Source organism: Podarcis melisellensis (genome assembly GCF_964234715.1).
Source record: "Podarcis melisellensis genome assembly, chromosome: 1".
Classification (NCBI taxonomy): Eukaryota; Metazoa; Chordata; class Lepidosauria; order Squamata; family Lacertidae; genus Podarcis; species Podarcis melisellensis.
Window position 1 is genome coordinate 5,710,493 of NC_138528.1, and position 22,074 is coordinate 5,732,566.

At 46.0% G+C, this 22,074-nt stretch overlaps 1 protein-coding gene across 2 annotated transcripts; it reads right to left on the reverse strand.

The window, feature by feature from the left end:
* Window positions 1–204: 204 nt before the first annotated feature.
* DLGAP5 (DLG associated protein 5) lies at window positions 205–21,107 on the reverse strand. Of its 2 annotated transcripts, none has more exons than XM_081910283.1 (19): window positions 20,977–21,107; window positions 18,157–18,399; window positions 17,364–17,584; window positions 16,049–16,129; window positions 15,491–15,578; window positions 14,987–15,091; window positions 12,417–12,490; window positions 11,816–12,102; window positions 11,032–11,168; window positions 10,241–10,370; window positions 8,697–8,782; window positions 8,347–8,507; window positions 7,881–7,976; window positions 5,826–6,045; window positions 4,667–4,868; window positions 3,494–3,554; window positions 3,136–3,385; window positions 2,123–2,172; window positions 205–432 (listed from the first exon to the last, which is right to left on the reverse strand). In XM_081910283.1, exons 2-19 carry the CDS (start codon window positions 18,386–18,388, stop codon window positions 331–333), a joined length of 2,583 nt encoding a protein of 860 aa, XP_081766409.1. In that variant the 5' UTR covers window positions 18,389–18,399; window positions 20,977–21,107; the 3' UTR covers window positions 205–330. The 2 variants fall into 2 exon arrangements, with proteins under 2 accessions (XP_081766409.1, XP_081766410.1); XM_081910284.1 differs by having other exon boundaries at window positions 20,973–21,084.
* Window positions 21,108–22,074: the final 967 nt, after the last annotated feature.

The following is a 22,074-nucleotide window of genomic DNA, read 5'->3' on the forward strand; positions in this document are numbered from 1 at the left end:
TTTATTCTTTTCCCACCGCTGCATACAGCACAGAATACTCCCCGCCCAGCTTGTTACAATACAGGACAGGTCTGAGCTGAAACAGAAACAGCTTTCCCCCAACACAGTTCTGGATCATAGTGGATTTTGGGAGGGAAGAGGGATTATGGATGAGTTAAAGAACCCACACAGATGATACTGAAAGGGAACTCAAAGACACAGACCAAACTTTAATAAACATTTAATAGGAGTACTTAAAAACAGAAAAAAACACAGTAAATTTCCTTTTACCCACTCCACCCACCCACCCCAGTTTGTAAATAAAAATCAATCTTATTCTGCCCCTTCTGATTAAGTAAGTGGAGAGAAAACAATGAGGTCGTTGCTTGGGTTGGCCACAAATTTCTCCGCCTGGTTCCTCGGAGTGACGAAAAGGCTTTCATCCAGGCTGGGCTGTGGGGAACAAATAAGGAAGGTTATATAATTTAATATAGACGGGAAAGCAGGAAATAAATCATGTCCATGGAAATCAGGCGCATGTTGTACACTGCTGAAAAATTCAAACTTTTGGAAGGAGGCTAGAAATCTGCTCTCCTGCTTTAGGAAGAAACTTTATGGCAGCAAAAGCAGTTTGACAGCATAATGGACTCTCTCAGAAAGTGATGAGCTCTCCATCATTCAAAGTTTTTAAGCAGAGGCTGGATGGTCACCTGATGCTTTAACTGTGATTCCTACACTGCAAGGGGTTACTCCTTTCGGTCCCTTTCTAACTCTACAATTCAATGACCTGCACTTCCCCTCTTATTTCAAGACAGAATATACATTCATCTGCCTCCTCTCAAGTGATAAAAGACTGACAAGTGCTTTCACAAACAGCATCCAAGCTCTTTTCATTGCTGTGTGCCTTACACCCACTTCACACTTGCATGCATGCAAGCAATGAACGGCTTCCTTAGCAGAAGTGACTCAGAGGCTTCTTGCTTACCGGCAACTGCCTCCAGGGCTTTCAAAAAAGTGACCTAACTGGTTAGAGCAGCAAACAGCCTAAAAGGGAGATCAAGGACCCTCCCACCGAATTTAGAGATACCATCTGACAGATAGATAGTTATCTTAAACGGCAGCGGTAGCGTTACAGTTGCTTGTCATAAGCAGAAGTAGTTCCCGTGTGGATTAGAAAAACGTAATACGCTGAATTACCTCATTGCCCAGCCTTAAGAGAAGTTAGTTACCCTAACTTTCCCCTAGGCTTTTGATCTGCCAAAGTAATGAAGGTGACAAATAAGGCTGAGTGATATATCATTGTATTCTCCAAAACTGGTTTGAAGTCCAGATTGTGATATCGGTTTCATAACTTTTGACCTGGCAATATATTGTGAATCGTGTGTGCATGCACGCGCTATACAAAAAAATCACAATGTGGGGGAAACTGTGAAGCCAGCTACGGGAGGGGAAGTAAACTGCATTTACTTAACATTCCCCACCCCACCCCCAATTGTTGAATTTAGATTCTAGGCTGCTTTGGGGCAGGGACCTGGCCAATTGTCTTCATGAAGCTGTCAGGTGCTTTTCAAATAAAGAGTCAAGAAGCTGGATAGAATGCCATCCAGAGAAATTTTCACTCTGAGAAAGGGATCCGGTGAGGAGATGTGTTCATGCTCAGTTGCTCTGACGAGCCCATAGCTGCACTTTCCTAATAATCTATGTCCATTTGTTACTGATTTCTAAGGAGTTGGGGGTGTGGGGGTTGTTTTTTTTGGGGGGGGGAGGTGAAAGAGAAAGGGCTTCTTGACATAAGCCTGACTTCATTGCACCAGACAGCTGGAGTCCTTTGCAACTCAATACAGCCTCCTTATGGCATGTCATAATCTGCATTATGCATAATCTCCATGTATAAGACTAGGGGTTTTTTTACTCTAAAATAATGTTAAAAAATGGGGGTCGTCTTATACACGGGGGTCATGTTCCCCCATTTTCATAAATTTGAGTCCCCCAAACTAAGGGGTGTTATACACAGAAAAATATGGTATATATATTTAACGGGAAACCATGGCATCAGATTTGTCGCAGTAATTGGAGAAATGTTACAGTTGCTAGTCTTTAGAAGTCCACCCAACCCAATTAGCTCCTTTTCAAACAAACATACCTGGAGTTCAAGCACTGCAGCTTCGCTGGAGAAGTCACCGAGAAGAGAACCTGGAAAATAAGGATATATTTCCAGTGGGCTTTTTAACCTAACTTAGGTCTGGTTCAGTAATATGTAGGAGAGGGTTTCTAGTGGGCTGTGTCAATAAGGTTTGAGGATACACATCTCGTTACCAAGTACCTATGGTTCATGAATGACAGCAGGGACTCACCGCTGTCCCATCTCAAAACCAGCACAGGCAGTGACTGTTGGGGACATGTCTGATGTGCGCGCAACTGCACATGCGCACACAGTGCTGAACCCAGAGGTGACACGAAAGCGTCACCAAAGGGGGCAAAACACAGTGTTTTGAGGCTTTTTCAACGGGTGTTCTGATTCTATGCAATTTCACGCAAGCGCATGACTGGGAATGCAACCCCTGCACAAATGGGGAGTTGCCTGTAACAAACAGGAAATATCTTCATTTCAAGATACAGCAGTCAAACACAAGGAAGTGTCAGCAGGCTGAGAATATAGGAGCAAACAGACACCCACCCCCAATGCTTAACATGTGAACTTGGAAGTCTGCCACACTGTTCACAATGAGACTTCCTTTTCCTGAAAAACAAGCCTAGGGTGGCAGCCTAAAGGTTCTGGGACAGATTTAACAAACCCTGTTAGCCCTTGCAAGGTCTAGAGCGACTGGGGTTCCCCCTCGTCTCCCACGGGCCCCCATATTGGCTCAGTGGGGTTAGGAGAGCCTCCAAACAGCAATTGTTACAGCCCTGTGCTGAATTCCACCTTCCATCTACAGCTTAAAAAGCAGCTGATCACACAGGCTGTAACCTCCATAGAAGATTATGCCACAATGCATTTGTTAGTCTTTAAAGTGCACCAAAAACACAATGTGGTGAGTGAGATACAAGCAGCTCCTTGAATTCAAATTCCGAACTGTTCATGTAATCACAGAATAATACATGGACCTTGGCCAGAGAGGTTCTTCCCGCTGCCTAAAAAGCCCCATGGAAATCTACCTGTTTGACATTCTGGAGTGGGCAGCTCTTCAGCCTGGGAGCAACTTTCTTCAGGCTGGGAATCCTCCTTGGGACTCCATGAAAGAACATCCTGTTCGCCCAGATCTGCAATCGTCTGTTTCACCTCTTCTGTAGCTTCTGAAACTTCTGTTTTATCAATGGAACCTTCCAGGCCCTGAGAATCGGTAGAAATCAAGTCATCCATCTCACACAAGGGTGATCCGCTGTCACAAGTGGCTGTTTGTACATCCTAAGAGTTCAAGAAGGAAGAGAGAGAGATTTCAAGGAGCAAAATGAGATGGGGGCCGTTCTGAACTTTCAGGACAGGCACACATTCAACACAGACGATACAACTTACAGCAGCTTCTTTCGCCATGTCTTCTGCTGTAGCACAGGGTTCCTCCGCAGCTTGGATGTCACTGGGGGAGACCACATGTGTTCATCATCAGTCAGAAACTTGCATGTTAGGTTTTTAAAACGTTCATCTTGGGGGAAGGTGTGCATGGGTGTGAATGACAGCTGACAAGGGCGGCCCAAATTCTCCCTCTCAGTTTACGTCCAAGATACTGGACGAACAATTACAAGGGCAAAGTTTACAGCGTGAATTAGCACAGAGAAGCACTTGTCTGAAATGAACAGCTGCTTCTCCCAGGCAAATATGCCAGCAGCAGGATCCCACCCCCTGCCCCAACTGCATCCTTCCTACAGCTAGAACAAAATATCACGATGCTGTGTTCAGCACTGGAAGAGACCGAGGTGACAGAGCTGTACCAGTGGCCAACAAAAATTGGGTCTTGCATTTTTGCCGGAGGGAACTGAGATGGGAGAGGAAGGCAGTGAGTTTTTAAATTGTGCTCTCTGCAAGGGCATTTTCAGCATGAGTTAAAATGAACAGCTTCCAATGACAATTCAAGCCATATAACCAATCATCTGGCACAGGGAAAAGAAGGCAGAGATCTTGAGCAGACCACTGTGGTGTAGGAAGAGAGCAGGTGTTGGTTGTGCTCCAAGAGGTGGCAAAAGCAAATGAGGGTTTCAGCTTTTGTGTTCCAATCCTCCAGCTCAGTGTGGATCGCACCCAGCAGCTACAACTAACCTGCTCAACAGCACCAGCCTACATAAACCTTGGGGGCTGAATGGAGCCTCTATTCACCAAGACAGAATAACTGTGGTGGGGACAAATAGAAAGCGGACCTGTTTCATGCTTTGTGTGTGAACGGGTGTTCACACACAAAATAATTTTTGCTGTTTACTATGCAAAACACTGTGTTTTCCTTGTGCAGGGAAGGGGGGGGGCTGTGGCCAGATGATGCTGGACTACAATTCCCATCAACCCTGACTGTTGATCACACTGGTGGGAGCTGTAGGCCAGCCATATCTGGAGGTCCACAGATTCCTCACCCCGGACAAGATGGACTTTCAGTTCGATCTGGAAATAGCCACTGACGAGGCGATTCATCTGGATCTCACTAACACAGACAGTCATTTCTGCACCAGCCGAAAAGGGCTCACATTCAGGCCAAGTGCATACCATTGTTCAGAAATGCAGCAGAGGTCAGTTCTGGCAGGCTCCAACACCGCACTCGGATCCGAAGGAGGAGGAATGGCGTTGGACGCGGTTGGCGTGCCTAGCCTTACAATACAGGTATCTGCACAGCTCTGAAGCAGGGCTCTGTTGGCAGATCTTGGAGTCATCCGCCTGGAAGTCCTGCTTGCAGATTGAGGAGTCCTGCCTGAGCAGTGGAGAGAGGAGGAATAAATCAATGGATATTCTATTAGGATGTCATGCATGTCAATAGAAAATCTGGATTCTTCAGAATTGCCCCGTGTCCTGAAACATATAGAAACTGCTTAAATCTGACATAGGGGATGGCGGAAGGTTGGCTCCAGTCTCTCTTTCTGTTTGGACTGGTGTGCCAGCTGTGTCCACTCAGAGAACTAGGAGATGGCTTCCACCATTCATACTCTGAAAACTTCTCAATGGGATTACTGAAGAATATCCCTTGTATGTAACTGCCCTGGAAAATGAGCTAGAAACTTTAACAGGTACAGCGTACAGAGTGAAATCTACACTGGCTACGGGGCCCAACTAAGGGAGTTGTTTCAATAAACCTTTGTGCTGTGCAGTGGGTGTGTATGTCTATGGAGAACAGGAAGCACACACACTGCCTCCTAGCTCACAGTTGTTGTTGTTGTTTAGTCGTGTCCGACTCTTCGTGATCCCCTGGACCAGAGCACACCCGGCACTCCCGTCTTCCACTGCCTCCCGCAGTTTGGTCAAACTCGTGCTGGTAGCTTCGAGAACACTGTCCCACCATCTCGTCCTCTGTCGTCCCCTTCTCCTTGTGCCCTCCATCTTCCCCAACATCAGAGTCTTTTCCAGGGAGTCTTCTCTTCTCATGAGGTGGCCAAAGTATTAGAGCCTCAACAGTATGTAGCTCACAGTATGTATAACCAAAACATTTGGTCTGCAGTAGGGACTGGGGAGATAAATTCATGGTTCCCCTACCTACTATTCCTTTTCTAAAGAGAGACCTACTTCACCATCACCTCCATGCTCCTCATTCCCAGTAACTGAGTAAGGCACGCTCACTAGAAGCGCACTAGACTTCCAGAGGTGCGCCCTGCAGCAAAAAAACTTCCCCTTCACGCCCAAATTCACTCACAGAAGGAACTGCTCCAACACTGACCTGGGAAGGGCCTGGGTGATTCAATTTTGAAAAACCCGCCATCGAAGGTCACCTTCTCCACTTGCTTTGGGGTTTCTTGATCTGCAGCCTCCACCATCAGCCCTTCTGCTTTCATCTTGTTCTTCACGGCTGCCTTTATCGCTGCAAGGCGCTTTCGGGCTGCTCTCCTTTCAACAGAGCCACCCCCAGCTTTGGTTGCCCTTTGAGGGGCTGCCTTCTTCTGAAAGACAAAAGGCAGGACAGCATTTTCTCCCCACTCTCTCCGACACCTTCTAAGAGCTCAGACAGAAAACTGACACAGTGCAGGATCCTTCAGCCTTCCGGATGTTGATAAATTACCCGCATCCCTGCCCATGCTTGCTGGGGCTAGTGAATTTAAGCAACACCTGGAGGACTAAAGGTTCCCCACACTTCCCACAGCAGCCAGGGAAGTGCCAATTCAAATCTCAGCCGAAGCCTGAAACCAGACTGGCATGGATCCAGAAAATCAGGCTCATCCAGGAATGTGTATAGTTGCTCCGCCACAACCCTCTCAATTATCTACCACAGAAGGGAAGCATTTGCGACCAGGCAATAGTTGCTACAATCTGCTGGATCCAGACCTGGCTTTATCAGTAACAGTTGCGGCTTAAGTCCTGCAAACTTATAATGATTGCAAACTTTGGAACTAGCTGGCACAGTAACTTTAAAGGTAAAGAGACCCCTGACCATTAGGTCTGGTCGTGGCCGAATCTGGGGTTGAGGCACTCATCTAGATTATTGGCCGAGGGAGCCGGCGTACAGCTTTCGGGTCGTGTGGCCAGCATGACTAAGCCGCTTCTGGTGAACCAGAGCAGTGCACGGAAACACCATTTACCTTCCCACCGGAGTGGTACCTATTTATCTACTTGCACTTTGATGCGCTTTCAAACTGCTAGGTTGGCAGGAGCAGGGACAGAGCAACGGGAACTCACCCCATCGCGGGGATTTGAACCGCCGACCTTCTGATCGGCAAGTCCTAGGCTCTGAGGTTTAACCCACAGCGCCACCTGTGTCCCACAGTAACTTTAGAGCTAGCCAAATACAGCTGGCTTATTATCCTATGGAGACCAACCTTCACCAACCTGAGGACCTCCAAATGTTTCAGACTACAACTCCCATTAGCCTGTGCCAGCCCAGCTGTGCTGACAGGGGCTGATGAGAGTTGTTGTTCCAAACATTTGCAGGGCCCCCAGGTTGTCAAAAGTTCCACTGGGGTATAGAGCCCTCTAGTGGTGAACTATAGAATGACATGGACTCCACTCACTACGGAAAGAGAAAATTAGATTAACAGAATTGTTGGAAGGGACCCCAAATGTCATCTAGTCCCCTGCAATGCAGGAATTACAGCTAAAAGTGTGCAGATGGAGCCCTGACTTTTTCTCCTAAAGGCACTCTTTGATTTACTTCTCTAGAACACATTTCAAGCAATCAGTGCACTTCTCATTATCTCCAATACTCCTGAAAGGTTGACCAGTGTTATTACCACCACCGCATACTGAGAGCATGGGGCTTGACCTGGAGGTTGCAAGTCTTACAGATCACTCTTAGCAAGCATCTCTCTCTGGCACCTTCTATTATTTGAACTGTGTGTTTGCACAAATTCAAAGAACCGCACAGGGCTCCCCCTCCCGACTCCGGTCAGAGTGCCCAGTCTCCCACCCTGCGCTGTCGGTTAGCAAGAGGATGATGGGTGAGGATGGGGGATGGCATGGACCACTTTTTGGTTGGACGAAACAAAAACATGATCCCCAAGGAGCTCACAAACCTAAATACAGCACAAAGGATACATGGGTCAGCGATGTGAGTGCAGTCTGTGATTGTTTCAGTCGCAGTTGCTGAGGCTACGTGACAGTTACCCTAGAGAGAAAAGTCTTCACTGCCTAGAGGCCTAGTGAAGATCTACTCCAAAAAGTGAGAAAAGTATTTATGGGGGTTTTTTTTAGCAACCTCCTGGAGTTGCTTTGGGAAAGTCTGTCTTTTGGTAATCCTGTTAGATTGACAACCCAAGAGCAGAATTACAGAAGCCTCTCATACCTTGAGGGGTCTCTTGGCCTCGACATCGTCTGCCATTTGCCATCCATTCTCCTGGAGTTTCCTCAAGTTCTCAAATTTTTTCTTTACGTCTTCTACCTATATTAAGAAAACCAATATCAATGAGAAAGAAACAACGATGGCAGGACTAACCAGCTCAATTAGTCTTATTTATTAAACTGATTAATGTTGCTTGTTACTTAAAAGGTCCCCAAGTGACTTTAAATTTAAAGCTTCATTTGGCTGCATTCTTTGAAAAACGAGACAAAGAGCCCTAAATGCTCAAGAAACTTACAGGGTAAAAAGCAAAGGGCTAAACCTGCAGAAATAGTGAAACAGCTTCCCAAAGCTGATTAGCACACAATGCAAGTGGGAAGGATAAGTGTCCCATATTGAAGTGGTGGGATGACAATGCGCTCTTGAAGAACCACCTGAATATGAGACAAACTTAAAAAAACAGAGATCTTACTTGGAAGTTCACCATATCCCAGAATCCATCCAGGTCATCACAGGTTGTTTCCTTTTCTCCGCGTCTGAACTCACAGTTATCCACCAGCCCTTCAAACTGCTTGAATCTCTCGGCTATCAGCAGCCTGGTTTGCCCAACAGTGGTACGGACAAGATCTTTGGCTGCGGAAATGAATATTTCATTATGTATAATAAAGTGTTTGATGAGACATTTAAGAAGCCTAATTCGTACAAATCTCGCTTGTGTAGCTTGGGAGTGTCAAAGCCAAAGCCACTCAGGCAACAGACTCGAGCAAACTGTTCCATCCAGAACAGCAATTTTGCAACTCTTCCTTCAGCTTCTTCACTTACCATCCTCTGGAATATCCGCCTCAGCTGCTCCATCCCACTGAAGGCAGTGTGATGACAGTCTCTCTGCCTCGCACCGAAGGAGGTTTCTTTAAAAAAGCACAGAGACAGAATGAGTACAGTCATAAAAGGTAAAGGGACCCCTGACCATTAGGTCCAGTTATGACCGACTCTGGGGTTGCGCCCTCATCTCGCTCTATAGGCCGGGGGAGCCGGCGTTTGTCCGCAGACAGCTTCCGGGTTATGTGGCCAGCATGACTAAGCCGCTTCTGGCAAACCAGAGCAGCGCCATTTACCTTCCCGCCGGAGTGGTACCTATTTATGTACTTGCACTTTGATGTGCTTTCGAACTGCTAGGTTGGTAGGAGCAGGGAATGAGCAACGGGAGCTCACTCTGTCGCGGGGATTCGAACCGCCGACCTTCTGATTGGCAAGCCCTAGGCTCTGTGGTTTAACCCACAGCGCCACCCGCGTCCCTGAGTACAGTCATACCTCGCGTTAAATGTGCTTCAGGCTGAGCATTTTCAAGTTACGCTCCGCGGCGACACAGACGTAACGGAGCGCGTTACCTCCGGGTTTCGCTGCTCGCACAGACGCTCAAAATGACGTCACACGCATGCGGCAAAACTTGACCCACCCTCCAGAATGGATCCCATTTGCACCCAGAGGTACCACTGTACGTGGCAATACTGGAGATAGGGTGGGCTTCACACAAACCTTGCTCCAATTCCCAGCCCTTTAAAGTAATTTGCATTTGCATTCCACCCTTCAGCAGTACAGCTTCAGGTGGCATCCCTGCGGGTTCCCCGCTTCTTCCTCACAATATGCCCTGCGTTGGAGGTTTCACCGAAAGAGGGTGACTGCCTTGAAGTCATCCTGGGAGATGTGTGTCCAGGTAAGGATCTGAGTCCAGTCTTGCCAGGCCCTGACCCATTCAACCATCCACAACATCACACACGACCTTGGTCTCTCAGCCTAACCAACCTTACATGGTGGTTGTGAGGATAAAATGGTCCTCAAAAACTTATTTACCATTTGAGGCCTTGCTAGTATGATGATGCATTTAATTCAGTTATAGATATTGCTACATATATTGAATATTGTACTAACGACGGACAGCATAAAATGGTTTTAGAGAAATAATAATGATAAATCTGGGAGAGAGATTATAATGATAAATCTGAGAGAGTTGCAAAACATCTGTGAAGGGCTTTCCCAATGCCAACTGAGCCAACCCCTCCATTTAAGAGTTCAGATGTGTTTGAGGTGTCAATGGGCTCTGAGCTGAGTGAGAGGGAAAGTGTGCCAGATTAATGGGCTCAAAAGGAGCTTTAGAGACACTGCAGCTCAAAGGGAAGAGGGCAGCTAACTAAAGTGCCTTTTACTGGGTCAAGCATTTTGCTCTGCAGTTACTTTGATTGCAAAGTGAATCTCATACAAAGCAGAGGGGCTGCCCATCAAGAGAGTGTTCCATCAGCCAGTGTTCCTCTTCAGTCACGCTCCCCCCAAGTGTATCAGTCTGGACCCCTCTGCCCTTTGGTACAAACCTGAAATAGGGCACATTGTGTTGTGGCTCTCCTGCTGGGTCGGATGAATCGCTGGCTGGCAGATCCACTTTCTGTGGATTGATCTGCTTTTCAAAGGGAGTCGCATCCATTGTTTCTTCAGTTGCACATTCTGAAAGATGAAGGATATTTTTACAGAGAAAACTGCAGAACACTGTAAAAAGTACAGGGGGGAAAAAAACATGCCGCAATATAACTCTGTCAGTCTGCCTGGTTGAACGAATTGCCTACCTTTTGACGACTTATCAAGTTTAAACTTATACTGTATATCCATAAAACCATAATGCAGTGGTACCTCGGGTTAAGAACTTAATTCATTCCGGAGGTCCGTTCTTAACCTGAAACTGTTCTTAACCTGAGGTACCACTTTAGCTAATGGGGCTTTCCGCTGCTGCTGCGCCACTGCCACACAATTTATGTTCTTATCCTGGGGCAAAGTTCTTAACCCGAGGTACTATTGTGTTTTACAATGTTTGAAGTATTTCAGGTGGACGTCACATGAACAGCATGCAATTCCTGTTCCTAAATTTGAAACTTTCATTAGCTGCTTTGAAAGCCTTGTGGGGCTATGAAGAAGGATACATATTCCATTCGAACAGATAGATAGCTTAGGAAAGCCTTACAACAAACCTATAAGGCAGGTTGGCATTGCAGGTGAAGGGGCTGGGAGAAGGGCAACTGGACTAGGACCTGTTGTGAGTTCAAAGTGGAATATGGGACTTTTGGCTGAAAGTTAGCAACTATGCTATGCTCTTCCCCCCCCCCCGACACACCTGTGTTAGCATCTGGAAATTCAAGTACAGATGGATGTTCCTGAAGATCTGCCTTTGTCATTCCTGGGCTAGAGACCTTCTGCTTAAGCCCACAGTCCTGTGGCAAAGCTTCCAGAGCACCTTCTCCAGGGACTTTGCTAGGAAAAATAATAATTTACTTGGCATTATGTTTTACATGTATGTTTTAATGTATTTTTAATCTTTTGTTGGAAGCCACCTAGAGCAGCTGGGGAAACCCAGCCAGGTGGGCAGGGTAAATAAATTTTTTATTATTATTAGGCAAGCATCTGAATAGACAGAACATTAAAGCATTTAGGCAGTTCCATTAAGTTCTATTAATGACATAGCACAGAAACTCTCCTGAAAAGGAATGGCGGGGGGGGGGCTGCTTCTCTTACATGGCATTTTGACTGGGTGCAGTGCACTCATTTGCCACAGCTACTTCAAAATTAACAGCAGGCAGCTTTCCACTGATATTTTTAATGAGGCCAGGCTTGCAAATATTCAGCTCACTCAGGAAATCTGAACACTGGATCTGAGCCTTCATAATATTGGCCTGAGTCAAGGTGTCAACTCTAAAGGACTTCCCAGATCTCATGGTTCTATCAAATGATGCACATCAAGAGTGGCTAAAGTCCACAGCAATTCATAGTAAAACCTTCAGAGCTGGAAGTACCAATTTTTAATTTCTAAAAAGGACGATTTTTGCAGAAGCCAGAGAGATGTTACAAAAACATTAGGGCAACTCCTTATCTCATCAGAGGACCCTATGGTAGCCCATTACCTGGTGGTCTCTGCAGGGCTCCAGCAAAGATTGGGCGACAGGAATACATCTGCCTTGGAAGGGGACATTGGCTTGACTTTGTAGGCGGTCAAACCCTCCAGAGGCTTGAACACAAAATTCTGAGGGGCAAATGAGCGCTCTCTCCTTTGTGGTGCAGGAGCCAGGATGGTAGGGGCTGGAAGGTTTTCTTTCTCCAGGTTTTCTTTCTTCAGCTTTGCGGCTGTAGCCATAGGGATTTGGGAGATCAGAGGCTCCACTGAATGATTCTCTTTCATACCACTCAACACCTGTAACAGGACATTAAGGCTTATTTGTTTTTCTTGAATGATATGGACTTTTCTCAGCCAGTAAGGAGCAGACATGTCACCCTAAATGCATTGTAAGGGCGACACACACACACACACACACACTCCATCATTGTTACACTTCTAGAAATATGCATGCAAATAAGAGAACTAGAAAAGCAAATGACATTGGAAATGTTGGCTGATCCCCCCCCCCCATTACATGTTGATAACAGCAATCTAACAAACAGGGCTGTAGAGATTATTGATATGAAGGTTGCAGTGTGCGAAACACTAGGAAAAGCCAAGACACTTACTGTTGCTTTTGCATTTTTGACCCCTCTCTGCTGCTGCTTACTGTTACTTGCTTCCCTTTTCTGCGGCGGAAAACCTAAAACAAGAAAAGCTGCAAGGTTCTGAAAAGCTCATCAAAACAAGGAAGGACAAGCCAGAGAAGTTTCTCAAAAGCTTTCTATGGGGACACAACCCAGATATTTGGGAAGGGCAGTTGTAGTGAAGAAGCAAAGCATTGTAGGGAGACCAGAAAGGCCAAAGGATTTATGGGGAATGCGTTCTTGTTGCTTTAAGTGGAGACTTGCTGTCTACGGGGAGTGAGAATCCTTATTGTGAGCATCTGCAAAAATAAAACTCTCCAAGTGATTAGTGGTATTCTAGCACCTGGTACTTAACAAAGCTGTCTGGGTGTGAATGAGTTATCAACCCTAATCACTCTGAGAATGGGTATCTGGTAAGTCTCTGAAAATAAGGAGGAACCTTTTGATCCAAGTTCCTGAGAATTAACAAGCTCAGCTGTCTCAAGTTAAGTTATTAGTCAATTAGCTGACCATTGGTGAATTCAAACATCATCAAGAATTTTGATTGGATCAGAGTTCCGTTTCCACGTGAGTTTTAGAAATAAAGACTCTGAGAAAGTAGCCAGGGGTGCGCTCTGCAATCCACCCATCTGTCAGCTTACCACCTTGCTGATAGTCGTCCTGCCTGTGGGTCTTTGTAATGAAGATATTTTCTTTGAGATGCAGATTCCATTGAGAATTATACTAACTTTACCTTTGCTCTCATTTGTAAGTATGTTAGCTAGCTATACTTTACCATGTTATTGTTTTCTGTTTGACATGTATAAGAGAATGTGCCTACTTTTTAAAGTATGTTTAAACCTGTTTTTTTAAAATAAATTTTAAAAAGAGAACTTTTCTTGTCCTGTGTACCATTCTGGGGGGAAGTCTGAGTCCAGAAGCCTGACCAATAAGTTACGCACTACCTGTTGAATTTCTGCCTGCATTTTTGTGAAAGTAACTTGCAGGGTAGGGCAGCCGGTAACTAGGAAGCATAACTTTCTCCCTTGAGTTATGTTTTCTGGTGCCGTGGTACAAGGAAGTGGTGGCAGCAACTACCCTTTTGATGTGTTTTGTCCTATAAAAAGTATATGCTGCAGGCCGCCGTTTCTCTGAACCTGACCCAGCTGGATGGTGTGATAGGAATTTTATGGTCTTAGATATATGGTAATGTTCATAACGGCACATACATAGGTCAGCACAGGAAGACCAACCTGGAACCATTTTGATTCCTAAACTGACCAAATGTTTTCTCTGCAAGGTCAAACTGGGAAAGTCTCCCCATTGTCTCTTTCCTCACAAATCCTGTCTTAAGGACACATTTAAGATATAAATAGGGTGTGAGCCTGTGACCTGGCCCAGGAAATAAGTATTTTACCACTACAAAAGAATGGCCAGGCTCCCCAGGCAATCCAATCAAGTAACCTGCCAGTCAGGAGATAAACTGCGACAGGAAAAAAAAACATGCGCCTTTTCTGGGATGTATGTGAGGGGTGCTCTTAGGCTACACCCCTTCTGGGATGTATGCATAATGTTTCTGGGGGTGGTCTTGATCTAGAAGATGGGAATTTCAAAAGTCTTTATAAGCCCTTGCACAGCATTTTTGTGGGTCCTCTTCCTTTCCCTGTTGCAGCAGCTTTAATAAAGATCCAGCTTACTAGCTGCTTTGCTTCTCAATATTTTCTGGTTGGCCTCTGTTATTCTCTCCTACCAATAGGGAACCTATGTAAGGACTCTATATGGGCTCTTGGATACCCCATAAGAGAAAAGGGCATATTTTTATTTACAACAATGGTAAGGATAGGTGAGGGAGGGGCACGTGGCCGGAGTATTACTACAGCAGTAATATTTGAGAAGGGACGCGGGTGGCGCTGTGGGTAAAAGCCTCAGCGCCTAGGACTTCCCGATCGAAAGGTCGGCGGTTCGAATCCCTGCGGCGGGGTGCGCTCCCGTTGCTCAGTCCCAGCGCCTGCCAACCTAGGAGTTCGAAAGCACCCCCAGGTGCAAGTAGATAAATAGAGACCGCTTACTAGCGGGAAGGTAAACGGCGTTCTGTGTGCTGCGCTGGCTCGCCAGATGCAGCTTGTCACGCTGGCCACGTGACCCGGAAGTGTCTGCGGACAGCGCTGGCTCCCGGCCTCTAGAGTGAGATGAGCGCACAACCCTAGAGTCTGTCAAGACTGGCCCGAACGGGCAGGGGTACCTTTACCTTTACCTAATATTTGAGAAGGGCTCAGTGATAGAGCATCTGCTTTGCACGCTGAAAGTCCAAAGTTCAATCCCTGGCATTTCCAGTTAGGGCTGGGATAGAACCTTGTCTAAAGAAATCTTAGAGCGCTGCTTCCAGTCAGTGTACAGACTATTGAGCTAGGTGGACCAATGGCTGACTCAGTATGAGGCAGCTTTCTATATTCCTGGAGGGAAAAAACATGTTGAAAGTTCAATTTGGGCCAAGAAGAAAATGCAGAGTTGTCGCTATATGCATTACTTGACGTTTCACTCCCCAATCCACAGCTATTTACTATCCCACTCACCTGCGCTCACAGCGGGCCGAGATATCTGTGGTATTTTGGTCATAGCAGCAGCAGTGGCCCTTGTAGCTCTTCTAGCAGCAGTTGCGGAAGTTGAAGGCTGCAGTCCTGAAGGTGGGGGAGAGAGAAGATGTGTACTCCTTAAAACATTTCACATTCTGGGTGCAAGATGTCAACAGCACAGCCTACTCAGAATCAAGTCCCACTGCATTTTAGCAGACGCTGTACGTGGCATTAATTCACAGAAGACCTGATAACTGGACAGGACCTGCCGTGGGAGCCAATAGATTTCTGTACGTGGCTGTTGGGAGTCACACTCATACGATTAACAAATGCAACCAATTCCAACTGCAGCCACATTGCTTTGCATGTCCAGGAGTTCAATGGAAGACTTGAACTCAGAGTTCCAGGAGCAGTGCTTTAGCACTACGCTATCCAGAAACTCACACGTATAGTAGCCCCAAAAGGTTTGGGGCAATCCTGCAGTGTTTGGATGACGATGCATACCTTTCCTCTCTTTGGGGGGTTTGTCTACGTAGATCTGCCTCTGGTTATGCTGAGCTGTTTGCGGAGTGGAGCCCTTGCTATGTACCATCTATAGAGAGAAATGGAGTCAGGGTTTCATAACGGCATACCTTTGTTACTGGGAGACACACACAGTTTACCATCCATTTCCTTCCTTTAATTCCCAATAAGAGCCTGTGGTGAGACAGTTGCCTCAGTTATATGAACCTTGCATCTATTCTTGCAAATAAGCCCACTTGCAAATATTCTGGCCAAACATATATAGGTAGGTTAGGATTTACTTTGCCATTATTAAATTTCTTTAAGGGCTCAAATTAACACAAAACATTTGCAAAGCTACAAACATTTTGAGTTGTCCATGACCCTTAATTTCAAGGTGCACACACATAACACACAAACTTAACCCCATATGTAGAAATAAATAAAAAAACACCAACAATAAAGACTACCTACCCCTGGTTTATTACCAAGCTGCCATAGTTCTAGCAGCTCATTTTTCTGTTCAAACCACATGTAAAAGAATAAAAATGTAAGACAAACCACTGATTGCGGTGGTCTAGCTGGTGGTCTGATTGATTCTTGCAGTTGGTTCTTCACCTTTGACCTTGTTAACCGCGTTTCCTAGGAATACCCAACAGATAGAGTAAGCACACATCACCCCCAGAAACACACATTTCCTATTAAATTTTTAACCAATAAACATTTTTTAAAAAAAACAACAACAACCTGTATTTGCACCTCCTAACCAGAGTAGCCAACTATATGAAAGAATGGCCAGGCTGTCCAAAATCAGTGGCCATAATCAGATATTCTGGCAGACACGAAGAAAGCAACTCTTTCAAATTTCTGTGACAGACCACCACCTTCTATAATGTATGCATGATGCTTTTAGGGTGGTCTCTACTAAAGGGGTTGGACAATTTCAAAAGTTTTTAAAGGTTCCTGCACACTTTATTCTTGGTCTCTCTTACCTCCTTACCAGGAGGGGAGGGAACTTTCTTGGAACAAAAAAATAAAGACTTGCCTTGCTTTCACTGCATCCTGCCTCCACCCATTTGTCTCTGATGGATTATGGACTTAGGGGGACTCAGTACCTTGGGGCGTTGGGCAGCAAACATTTTTTCTCTAACATACCTATCAGCATACCTCTGTGACCAGCAAACCAGGGCAAACACTATGCTCAAATTTGTTTTTACAGGGTACATTTATCTACTTTGAGGTGAAGACCTGCGTACACAGTACCGTTTGCCCTACATCCAGTGCACTCAAACTGCCGGTTTGAGAAGTGGTATACACACAATGTTAGCCACACTCCAGATCTATCCTGTCATTTCCATTGAAATATTGTGCTTTGATGCATCCCCCCTTCTCCCTAAAAAAACACCAGTTTTCCAACTGAAAGAATGGTCTAGTTGTGCTTAAAGCCAGTAATGTGTGCACAGCCCAAGTCACATTAGAAGGTTGCATGCATATCTTATTTTTCCCCTGAAGGAAGTGATTGAGTGTTTGAAATAAGAACTTATGTACTTCCCTTATCCTGGTTCAGTGGACAATATATTCAAAACAAGCTATCCTGGCAAACCCCTGCTCTCAAGGCCCTTGACTTTAATAATGGAACACAAGTGACTGTCAGCACCACAATTACACATAAGAGACATCTATTATTGGAGTGCCCATTGTGAATCAAGCTGATTCCCTCCTTCCTTAACCACTACCCACTAATCCCTTTTTTCTGGTCCACATAAGGCATACCACCCCTCCAAAATCAGAACCTATTTCAAACCATAATATTCAACTCTGGTTTGGACAACCCAACAACATGGAAAAGAAACACAGGAGAGTTAAGTACACGCACCACACTTGCTGCTTTTGTTACAGTTTCCCTTGGCTTGCTGAGCACCGGTATATTTGATGGTTTTGAAAGGAAGCCAGGTGCCTCTGGTTTGAATTGCCCACATTTAAATATGGGCTTTCTCTGCTCTTTTAACTTCCGTAGTTCTTTCTCAGCTTTGTAACGCTGTAGCATTTCCAAACGCTCCTGTTCGCGAGACTTAGCTGAAACACTTGATTTCTGGCCTACATGGGAAGCAAAAATAACTTTAGATCCCATCAGAATAACTTCAGAGGAATTAACAGTCTAATCACATCTGTGTTTACATAAAAACATCTCATAGGTTTCAATATGATTTACTTCCAAAAAGGACCTAAATTGGAGGCAGCCATATTCATCCACTATTACCCCAAGGTCTCATAACATTGTCATTTCAGTCCAGAGGATCAAATATGCAAAATTAGTATTATCTGCCACTACATGAATCACTTTACACTTGTTTACATTGAATTGCACCTGCCATTTTACTGCCTGTTCACCCACTTTCAAGAGATCTTTTTGGAGCTCTTCACAATCTTTTTGTTTTAACCACTCTGATAAATAATCTACTATCATCAGCAAATGAGCCTCTCCAACTTAACATTTGGGTGCCTTAGGAATTCTGGGGTGGGTGACGTCTGAACTTGGTCATTTATCAGTTTCTGTTTTGTTAATAAGGCCTCTGGAGCACATTAACTTTGTAGATGTAGGAAACTCTACAATGACAGAGTCTAAAAATCAGTGCTTTGTCAAACACGAGTTGCAAGTCTTTACTTACTTGACTTTGTGGTGCTCCTTAGGAAGTATCCTTCACCCGACTCCTCCAGCAGTGAAGGCTCGCCATTTCTTGATGCCTGTGCGTTGACATCAATGAGTCCAAACTGCCTGCCTTTGTTAAATTCCTTGTGTCTGCTCTCCTTTTGGGAAATGGACTTTCGGTGGGCAAGTTTTGTCTTCAAGGCCTCCGTACTTAGGTCCTTCTTGTACCGAGCAGCAAAAGTGGCAGCCATCCTGCTGTTTTCTAGATGCAAAGTGAGAAAGATTATAGGCTATGGATGCCCACCCTTTTGTGGCAACCTACTTACACTAGAGTAGTGATATATGGAAGTGAGAGCTGGACCATAAAGAAGGCTGATCACTGAAGAATTGATGCTTTTGAATTATGGTGCTGGAGGAGACTCTTGAGAGTCCCATGGAGTGCAAGAAGATCCAACCTATCCATTCTTAAGGAAATCAGCCCTGAGTGCTCACTGGAAGGACAGATCCTGAAGCTGAGGCTCCAGTACTTTGGCCACCTCATGAGAAGAGAAGACTCCCTGGAAAAGACTCTGATGTTGGGAAAGATGGAGGGCACAAGGAGAAGGGGACGACAGAGAACGAGATGGTGGGACAGTGTTCTCAAAGCTACCAGCATGAGTTTGACCAAACTGCGGGAGGCAGTGGAAGACAGAAGTGCCTGGCGTGCTCTGGTCCATGGGGTCACGAAGAGTCGGACACGACTAAACAACAACAACACTTGCACAACAGACTTCTGCCTATGCAAACAGGACCTCCCATGTGCAGATATCCACTTCCTAGGTGTCTCCAAGATCTGCTTGGCAGGCAGAGTTGGAAGACCCTCTGGAGAAGTTTGGGGTGGGGTGCTCATAGGGCTGGCAGGGAGAAGACAGGAAAGCAAAGTCTGTCACATCTGCTACCAGGACAAAGTTCTTGCCCTAGAGGTTTTTTGGACTGCCTTCCAGTTCACTTACATTGACAAGCTACTTGGCTTTGATGTGGACATAGGTAAATTGTATTGCAAGAAAACACTGTTTAAAAGTACGGTACTATAGGACCTACCCACATGATGCTAACACTACGCAGTAGAACCAAAGAACGTTACCCCCCATGTCTCTCCCCTCCCTTTTCCTCCAACTACATGATGTCTATGACAACACTGCCTCATACTGAACGAACTGTGAAAAAGACCACAGATTGAAAATGAAGACGCAAAGTGTACATGTTTGTTACTTTCCATTAAAGATTTTCTTCTGTTACAAAGCAAACTTTAAAAAATGAAGCTGAGTCAGACCATTCCCAGTCCCCCTTTTAGTTTAAGGTACTGCCTGCTTTGCCTGCAATAGGAGACTTGTATAGCTCAATATACAAGAGCCTAGTCCAGCACCCAATTCTCACAGGGGACAACAAAGTGCCCCAATGGGGAACCCTCAAGCAGGATTTGAGAGCAACAGCACCTTTCCCCACATGCAATTCCTTGTAAATTGACCGGAGAAAACTACAATATCTCTGCACACAGAGGAAGTGGCTACTTGAGGATGTGCAATCAGGAAGAATGTAATGCTATGAAATACCATCCTGATGCAGGGGTCAGCAAATGTTTTCAGCAGGGGGCCGGTCCACTGTCCCTCAGACCTTGTCGGGGGCCGGACTATATTTTGAAAAAATATATGAACGAATTCCTATTCCACGAGGTGCCCCACAAACAACCCAGAGATGCATTTTAAATAAAAGCACACATTCTATGCATGTAAAAACACACCGATTCCTGGATTGTCCGCAGGCCGGATTTAGAAGGAGACTGGGCCAGATCTGGCCCCTGGGCCTTAGTTTGCCTATCCATGTCCTGAGATATTTGGATGAGAGGGTGGTTTGCAAATTTAACACATAGTAGTAAGTTCCCTATGTATGAAGTGAGAGCTGGACCATAAAGAAGGCTGATGGCTGAAGAATTGATGCTTTTGAATTCTGGTGCTGGAGGAGACTCTGGAGAGTCCCATGGACTGCAAGAAGATCAAACGTATCCATTCTGAAGGAAATCAGCCCTGAGTGCTCACTGGAAGGACAGATCCTGAAGCTGAAGCTCCAAGACTTTGGCCACCTCATGAGAAGAGAAGACTCCCTGGAAAAGACCCTGATGTTGGGAAAGATGGAGGGCACAAGGAGAAGGGGACGACAGAGGACGAGATGGTGGGACAGTGTGCTCCAAGCTACCAGCTTGAGTTTGACCAAACTGCGGGAGGCAGTGGAAGACAGGAGGGCCTGGCGTGCTCTGGTCCATGCGGTCACGAAGAGGCGGACACGACTAAACAACAACAACAAGTAAGTCCCCTGCTGCAGGATAAGGCCAAAGGGGGCCCAGCATCCAGATCTCACAGTGGCCGACCAGGTACCCCAGTTGGGAATCCCACGTGTGGTTCGCAACAACGGGCACCCAGAAGCATTTGCTGCCTCCCAGCTGCGGAGGCAGAGCAGAGCCTTCGTGGCCATTGACTCCAATGGGTCTACTCCGAGAAGGACTGGCATCGCAGGCCACCTAATATCCCGGAATTATTCAGAGGACAGCGCGCTCGTTGGAGAGCAGCCGCGATTGATGCCTCCGCAAATCTTCCCAACCCTCATTGTGAAAGCCGTCCACAAGCGGCTATCTTGTGGCAGGGAGTTCCGCAGACGCGCTCCGCGAAGGAGGACTAGCGTTCGGCCGAAGCTTCCTCCACACGAACGAGCCGCCGAGCGACCGGTCCTCCACCCCCTTCTTTCACCCGCCCCCATCCCATTTTATGGGGCCTTCTCATTCCCCACGGCCGCCCGCTCAACTCACCAAACGCGGCCTCCCCGCTCCAGCGCCGACCCCCAAACCGCCTCTCGGCTCGCCTCAGATTCAAATATTATAGTCCCCGTCGCTGATTGGTCGCCGGTGTCAGAATGCAGGCCGCCCATTGGCTGCTTTGCCCACCAATTGGAGGCTCGCTTGCTCAACCGCGCTTTGGTGGGGGGTGGAAACAACAGCGTCGGCCCCGCCTTCTTCTTTCGGGCCGCGTCTCTCTTTTCCACGCCCTCCGCCGCATTCCAGGGCCACTGATTGGCCCGAAGTGGAGAATTCCGTCACTCGCTCTTTCATTGGCTCCGAAGCGGATAATTCAGTCACTCGTTCTTTCATTGGCTGGCTTCTTCCTTTCATAGAGCCGCTGGCATAGAGGTAGGTAAATGCAGAGGCGCACACCAATTAGGTACTGGCGGGACTCGATGCTCCTCCTGGAAACTCCAGGAATTCGATTTTTTTTTTTAAAAAACGTAGTTTCTACTGCAACCGGCAAGCAAGCAACAGAATTTCTGTTGTGCTCCCCACCCCCCTAAATCAGGTCTTATTTATTTAATGTGAAGAGAGAAAAACATTGATTCTATTTTTTAAAGAATTTTATATTGTAGAATAATAGAACTGTAGAACCGGAATGGGCACCAAGGGTCATCTAGTCCAACCCCGTGCAATAAGAACCCATGCAGGAATCATAGGTGACAAATAGCCACCCAACCTCTGTTTAAAACCTCCAAGGAAGGGGAGTCCACACCTCTTTTCCAGTCAAACAGCTCTTACTATCATCAAGTTCTTCCTGATATTACTTGGAATCTTTTCTTGCTGATGTCAGCTTTTAAATTAATCAGTAAAAATTTAAAACCCCACTGTAAATGGGATGTCTATGGCAGGGCTAGATTTAGGCCCTAAGCTACTGAAGGTAATGGGGTCCTTTATATGTCCGGCTGTCCTTTGTCAACAACAAATTGTCACTGTTTTTTGTGTTGAATATATGCTATATGGTAATTGATGGACCTAATAGGTATCTAAAGCCATTTGCACGTACCAAAATATGTATTTTATCAAAGTAATTGCCATGCAACCAGTCTATGCAGAATGTTAGAC